Source organism: Pollicipes pollicipes, unplaced genomic scaffold (assembly GCF_011947565.3).
Source record: "Pollicipes pollicipes isolate AB1234 unplaced genomic scaffold, Ppol_2.1 Scaffold_4002;HRSCAF=4701_pilon_pilon_pilon, whole genome shotgun sequence".
NCBI lineage: Eukaryota > Metazoa > Arthropoda > Thecostraca > Pollicipedomorpha > Pollicipedidae > Pollicipes > Pollicipes pollicipes.
Window position 1 is genome coordinate 19,734,716 of NW_023596420.1, and position 7,624 is coordinate 19,742,339.

Below are 7,624 nucleotides of genomic sequence, written 5' to 3' on the forward strand. Positions count from 1 at the left end.
AGTATGCATATATGCATAGAGAGAAAGAGAGAGAGAGAAGAGAGGAGAGAGAGGGAGGGAGGGGGGGGGAGATACGAGAGAGAGAGGAGAGAGGAGGGGGAGGGAGGTGAGGGAGTGAGGGAGTGAGGAGAGAGAGAGAGCTGGAGGAGAGAGAGAGAGGAGAGAGAGAGAGAGAGGGAGAGGGGGAGAGGGAGAGGAGAGAGGAGAGAGAGAGGGAGGAGAGGAGAGGAGAGGAGGGAGGGGAGAGAGGAGGGAGAGGGAGGAGAGAGGAGGGAGAGAGAGGAGGGAGGAGAGAGAGGAGAGGGAGAGAGGAGGAGAGAGAGAGGATATAATATATATATATATATATTATATATATATATATATATATATATAGACAGATAGATAGACACAGATATCTGAAATCAATACGGGAACCCATTCCACTGTGCGCAGTCCTGTAAAACTAGGCGTGCCACGTGTGCACAAGAATGAAGTTCATTGGTTTTCCACAGACCATCTTAAAATGACGTCTGTGAATGACGTAGTCGTGACGTAGTCTCGTAAAATGACGTAGTCTTAAAATAAAATTTTGAGACTACGTATTTCGGAAAAAGGCAAATAAACTCAAGATAGCTGCCGAATACTATCAAAACCGAGCACGGACTTGATTCCTAGCAAATTTACGGCTAGCCTGCTGGGCGATGCGACTAGCTGATGGCTGACGACTAATGCAGATTTTGTACTTTGTTATAAAGGAGTAAGAACATTGTAGTAGTCAAGATATGCTACTAACGTGATGCACAAATGTAAGTGTCACACACTCAATCGCCAGTGAAAATGGCACATACGAAGGCGGTACGTAAAATTGCGTTCGAAAAATGTGCGTAAAAAATCATCGGTGTATATCTGACTGCTGCTTTAAGGTTAATGCACGAATGCCAATAGGGACAGAGCCTGAACGATCATGAATGCCGCAGGAGGTTAACAAAGATGTTCCAGTCAACAAGTATAGGTTGCTCAGCGCAAGTGAAAAGAACTTAAGATCAACGTCGTGGACTCTTCAACGATCGGTGATGCCCAACAGGCTGACATAAAAAACCCTGGTCGCAGCGCATGACCCTCTGAGCAAAGGGGAATTACCTAAGACCATGAATTAATACCCGTGCGCGATCAGGAGTACCCGAGCAGGTTAACAGAAAGAGTCTCGATAGGAGTGAAGAGTCCTCTGCAGATGAGATCAAAGGGAGAAGGTCCTCGGTAAAGCAGAGGGCCCCCGAGCATCGATAGCCTCGGTGCATTACCTGATATGAGCCCCAACAACAGCGCAAGGCCTTCCGAGCAAGTGGAAGGAAGCCAAGAGTACCACGAAGGGCACCTGAGCAACTGAGTGTACCCTGGTATATTGGGCCCCGGAAAAAGGGTACACAGCCTTTCAGGCGAATGGGGGCAAACCATGGAGGAGAGCCTGATTGATCAAGAGTGCCCAGGCATGGAAGCGGATGGCGTCCTATTAGCACCGTTGGGTCCTACGACAAAGTGTAGAGAGATCACGGGCAACATAAAAAGCTCCTTGGCGATCAGATTGACCCGGCGAGTGGGCGTGCAGGGCCAGGGCAACAGTGAAGGGCCCCCAAACAGCGTAATCAGCCTCGAAATTTCCCCCGAGCAACACCTGCTCAATCAGCAAAGAATTAGCTTTGTTTGCTGATGAGCCATTTGCTTTTGCTAGCAACCGTTCTTGGCCTTCTGTTGCCCAAATAAACGTCCAATTTTGTCATCGTTTTTGTTTTATTAAAAAGCTGAGTCCGTTCGGCCGGTTAAGGGCCCCTTCGGAGCCTATAGGTCCTCTCGACATAACCCTGGGGGACAATGGTCCCGTTCCCTCACTCCCCTCCCCTCCCCCGTGCATCCGCCACCTTAACAGGTGGGGTCCGCCAGGAGCATAGGGCCATCCATTCATGTGAGAAGTAACCAAGACACGACATGGAGGGCCCCGGAATGATCGAGTGTGCTCGAGCAAGGTAGCAGATGGGGGCCCCCGCTAAGAGTGCAAACGCCTCCATTCAAACAAGAAGTACTCGCGACACAATGTGGAGAGCCCAAAATGATTGAGCACACTCGAGCGGGTTAACATACAGGCACCCGTCAAGAGCGAAGGACCCTCCATTCAAATAAGAAAGTCCCATGACTCAATGTAGAAGACCTCCGAATGATAGAGCGTGCCCGAACAGCTTATCAAAAGGGGCCCGCCAAGAGTGTATGGCCTTCCATTCAAACAAGAAGTACTCAAGACCCAGTGCGGAGAGCCCCCGAAACATGGAGTGTATCCGCGTAGCAGTGTAGCAGCAGCAGCAGAATATGGCCCCAATGAGAGCGCAGTGCCCTAAATTCAGACACCAAGGCCCAATGTGTAGAGCCCCCGAACACTCAGTGTGGCCGTGGAGGCGAACAGAGGGGCTCCGATAAGTGCGTAGGGCCCTCCCATTCGAATAGGATGCACTCAAGATCCAATGTAGAGCGCCCCGAACGATCTAATGTGTCCAAGCAGGTTATCAGATAAGCCCTCGACAAGAGCGTAAAGCCCGCCATTCACATGAGAAGTATCCAAGATCCAGTGTGGAGTCTTCGAAAGATCGAGAGTACCCGAGCAGGCCACCAGATGGCTCCCAACACGAGCGTATGACCCCACATTAAAATACACAATGTGCACGGCCCCAAACAATCCAGCGTGCCCGAGGAGGTAAAAAGATGGCCCCCGACAGTTGTGTAGAGCCCTCCATATTGAAACAGAAAGTACACAAGACCCAATTTGGAGGGTCTCGAACGCCGAGTGTGCCGAAGCAGGTCAACAGATGGACCCCCGACAAGGGCGCAGGGTCCCGAAGGCAAGTCACAGCAAACTGGAAGCACCCTAGACCAATGTAAAAGGGCTATGAGCATATCGCAAGTGTGGTCGGTAGATTGACCGAAGCCACGTAAAGGGCCACTGGGACATACTGAGAGTACCCTGACAGGTTGACATGTCGGACCCCTGGTCCTAACCCACAGAGCCTTTCTGGCGAGTGGAAAGAATCCGTTGAAGGTCCCTGAATGCAGGAGCGCCCCGGCACGCTATCGGGAAAGGCCAGCAACAGTGCAGGGCCCTCTGAGCAATGCAAAGAACTAAAGGGCAACGTGGAAGGCTCCTTAACGCTCGTATCGGCTCTTAAAGTGGGCACATAGGTCCTCTGCAAACAGCGATATTAGCGCTATACGCGATATTCTCACGAAGTCACGAGTGGTAAGCAGTGGCACGAAAAGATGTGCTGTGCGAAATGGTACAGTCGCATGTATCATGTGGTACGCACTCAAAGACGAATTTTGCTCTCTTCCACGAGTACACACGTGTTGTGCCAATCTCGGCACCCATGACGTGGACACGCTCGGGAGTGGTACGTTTCAAGACGGAATGGAAGGATTAAGAGAGCAATCATTGATCCCACGTGCCACGTGTCATGCCGCCTACGCCTTGAAATGGAAATTTGGCTATTTTCGACGAGTTTACACGTTCCTGTGATATTGCGACATCTAGGGCACGAAGCGGCTCGAGAGTGCTTTGCTTCGACAGACAATCTAACGGGCAATCACGTGATGTAAGATGTGATGTCGTTCGTGCCGCGTTCCACATGCGCACCAGCTGTGAAGGTCCACGTTGCTGATTTCATCGGTTTTTACGTCTTGCGCCACATTTCCGCACTCAGAGCATGTAGTTAACGAGACCATATGACGCAGTAAGGAATCGAACGGCCAGTGGTGTGTTTCCACGTGTGTGTGTGCGCGCATGTTACGTGTCACACCCACGTGCTCCGGACAGATTGAATTTTGTACGCATCGCAGCACCCAGGGCGTGGAGCCACTGGGAGTGCCATGCGTTGATGTGGAATTGAATAATCGCGTTGCATGAATTGTCGTGTCGAATGTGCTGTGTGTCACGCATGCGCGAGCCAGCTAGACCTATTTGGCCGTTACCGGCCGCTTGTCACATTTGGCGCCGTATCTCGACAACCACGGCACCTACAACGGTGATTCAAACTGGAAGAAAAAGATGATTAAAATTTCGGTAATTTTATCAGTGCAGCAGAGCAAGCGTGCAACCGCATGGACATACTAATTCAACCGATTTCAGAGAAGAAATTGCATCCCATGGAGCATATTCGCGTCTTGATGGGGTGACAACTGATGTCAAAATCCGTTCCAATCCGAACAGGCGTGTTCAATGCTAAGATCGAATGCGCGTCAGATTCACGTCATTGGTAAAACATCCAATCCAGTGCAACCCAATCTAAGGATAAATCTGTAACTCCCGGATCGACTTCCTTCGTGATGGGATCTCAGCGCTAAGACACGACTGCAAGTGAACATCACATTTCTACCAATGGCACCTGATTGGTACGGTTCTTGGCGGCTCCAGTGCTCACACCATGCACCGAACACGATGACTGTCCGGGCGCTGCCGGGCCGCGCCGCGGCGCAGAGGACCGCCGGAGGGCGCCGCCGCCCACACCCGGTCACGTTCGGTCGGTCGGGGCGCGTCTGGCGTCACCATTGCGAATATCCGCCGGGAAAATCACATGTCTGACCGTCGAGGGGGCGCTCCCGGCCGTTTGGCACGATCCGTTCCCATGGATACGTCCCAATTTTCTCAAGGCTGCCGCAATGCTGACCTGCGCCCATTAAATGTCTCTGCAACATTGCCACACTTCTGGAAAACTGACACCCAGGTGGCAGTCGGTCGCCGTTGGTATAAAACACTCCGGTGCTCGGGAGTGGACACCAGTGACCGCAGTAATTCAACAGCTGACACGCCAGGAGAAGCCGAACTGCCATGAAGGTGAGGAGGCGCCCCGCTGGTTTAGCTGCGTGGCTGACGTGCCGTGTCAGCGGGGAAGCGTGTGGGATCTACGGTGCGCGGGGCGAACCGTCCCGGTGGCTCACGGGGCCCAGTTAGCTTTGTACGTCATGGTCACGTCATTAACACTTCCTTGGATGTAAGGTTTTCTGCTTCATGAGTCTCTGCTGGATTAGTTGTCGAACCGTTACGTAAAACGTTACCTAGCGGAAAAGATGCACTGCTACCTTACGTGGCGCACATTGTCGCGACAAAGTACCGCGGGTTTTCAGACATGTTGGATCTTCCGTGTCAGCTCGTTTGGTCAGACAATCGTTCATGTGCTAGCTTTGTTTGTGTTCTGCAAAATACTTCTATAATGAAAGCGTTTACCATCAAGCTAGTTTTCTTAGAACAGTTACCAACACACCACAATCCGTTTGCATACCGTGTAGGCCATACAACGGGCTTAAAATTGAACTACCTGCAGCCGGGTTCTTTGCTTATCCGGCTACGACGCTACTAACAACATGTTCTTTAGCAATATCCAGATTGCATTCGGCAACGCTGCCATGGTAGTGGTAATGCTGTAAATTTCTGCCCTAGGCATGACAGACAGCCATCACACTGACCAATGCCGTCTCTGCAGGTGCGTGATCTGCTCGCCGTGGCAGCGGCTGCGTCCGCCCAATACCACAGCTCCTCTCCTGCCCCTGCACCCAGCTACCCGCCCCGTCCGAACCAGGCCCCCAGCTACCGCCCCGCACCCACGCCGGCCACCAGATACCAGCCCGCTCCCGCCCCCGGCTATCAGTCCGCTCCCGCCCCTAGCTACCAGCCTGCTCCCAGCCCAAGCTACCAGCCCGCCCCCAGCCCCAGCCACCAGCCCCCTCCCGCCCCCAGCACCAGCCCGCTCCCGCCCCTAGCTACCAGCCTGCTCCCGCCCCCGTCTACCAGCCCGTCCCGCCCCCCTAGCTACCAGCCCTCTCCCAGACCCAGCTACCATCCCGCCCCCAGCCCCAGCCACCAGCCCCCTCCGCCCCCAGCTACCAGCCCGCTCCCGCCCCTAGCTACCAGCCCGCTCTCCCCCATCTACCAGCCCGCTCCCGCCCCTAGCTACCAGCCCGCTCCCAGACCCAGCTACCAGCCCGCTCCCAGCCCTAGCTACCAGCCCGCTCCCGCCCCCAGCTACCAGCCCGCTCCCGCCCCTAGCTACCAGCTCGCCCTCCCCCAGCTACCAGCCCGCTCCCGCCCCCAGCTACCAGCCCGCTCCCGCCCCTAGCTACCAGCCCGCTCCCTCCCCCAGCTACCAGCCCGCTCCCAGCCCTAGCTACCAGCCCGCTCCCCCCCTAGCTACCAGCCCGCTCCCAGCCCCAGCTACCAGCCCGCTCCCGCCCCTAGCTACCAGCCCGCTCCCGCCCCTAGCTACCAGCCTGCTCCCGCCCCCAGCTACCAGCCCGCTCCCTCCCCGAGCTACCGCCCCGTCCCCACGGAGGCCCCCAGCTATCGCCCCGCCCCCACACCGGCCACCAGGTACCAGCCTGCTTCCGCCCCCAGCTACCAGCCCGCTCCCGCCCCTAGCTTTAAGCCCGCAGCAGTTCCCAGGTACAGCGAAGCTCCCGCCCTAAAGGGAACCGGCTATCAGGAGGAGGTAATTTGATTTTGTCTTTGTCCATAACTTTGATTAAGCGAGATAGTCAAATGACCTGTAACCCATGATTTCGAAGGTCAGTTGTTTGTCGCGTTTAGCCTCCTTTTCTATTTTATCAATATTGTAATGTTTTACGTGGTGAAGTTGTGAACAGTTTTGAGTGGGTCAATACCCGTGACTTGCGCTGTATTCGTACACAGTCGTGCAGTTACTTATTCATATATTATAATATAATTAAAACATTCATGCATTCATCTTGTGATCGCCCGATTATCCATCCTTTTACAATTATTTTTATTGTTACAAATATTCGTATTTTTGTAGCTTTGTATTCGTTCACTCATTATTCAGCACACATTTGGGCAATAGGAAAGTGTGCAGCAGCCAGCACACACGGCTCAAACGCGACTCGTTCGCAGAGCGGCCCTGCGCGGTACTCGTTCGAGTGGAGCGTGGACGAGGACTACAACCAGTATAACCACAAGGAGATTAGGGACGGCTACGACACTGAGGGCTCTTATTCGGTGGCGCTGCCCGACGGCCGCGTCCAGACTGTGACCTACACCGTGCAGGGCGACGCCGGCTACGTGGCCGAGGTCAGCTACCAGGGCGAGGCCCAGTATCCCAACGCCAAGCAGGGCGGCTACCAAGCGCAGGGCGACTACCAGGCCGCGCTGACGCCCACCAAGTCCCAGCAGGCCTACGCCCCCAGGCCCGCTGCCAGGCCCCAGCAGGGCTACGCCCTCAGGCCCGCTGCCGGGCCTCAGCAGGGCTACGCCTCAGGCCTACTGCCGGGCCCCAGCAGGGCTACGCTCCCAAGCCCGCCGCAAGACCCAGCAAGGGCTACCCCCCAGGCCCGCTACCAGCAGCAGCAGACCAACTCGCGCCTCCAGCAGACCTTCTCGCGCCCCCAGCAGAGCTACTCCCGGCCCCAGCAGAGCAGCGCCAGCCCACAGAGTTACTCTCGGCCCCCAGCAGAGCAGCAGGCGCCCAGCCCCAGCAGAGCTACTCCCGGCCCTCAGCAGGCTACGCCCCCGGCCCGCTGCAAGCCCAGCAGACCTACTCGCGTCCCCCGCAGACCTACTCGCGCGCTCAGGAGACTTACTCGCGCCCCTCAGCAGAGC

General features: G+C 55.3%; 1 protein-coding gene across 1 annotated transcript in view; it reads left to right on the top strand.

The window, feature by feature from the left end:
- Positions 1-5,966: 5,966 nt before the first annotated feature.
- LOC119094211 (putative uncharacterized protein DDB_G0290521) overlaps positions 5,967-7,624 on the top strand; it is a gene marked incomplete at its 5' end in the record, with an annotated part of 7,943 nt that continues 6,285 nt past the window's right edge. The window contains 2 exons of the mRNA XM_037217287.1: positions 5,967-6,053; positions 6,920-7,537. Of these exons, the coding sequence (XP_037073182.1) occupies positions 5,967-6,053; positions 6,920-7,537 (705 nt within the window). The remainder of the gene's footprint in view (positions 6,054-6,919; positions 7,538-7,624) is intronic.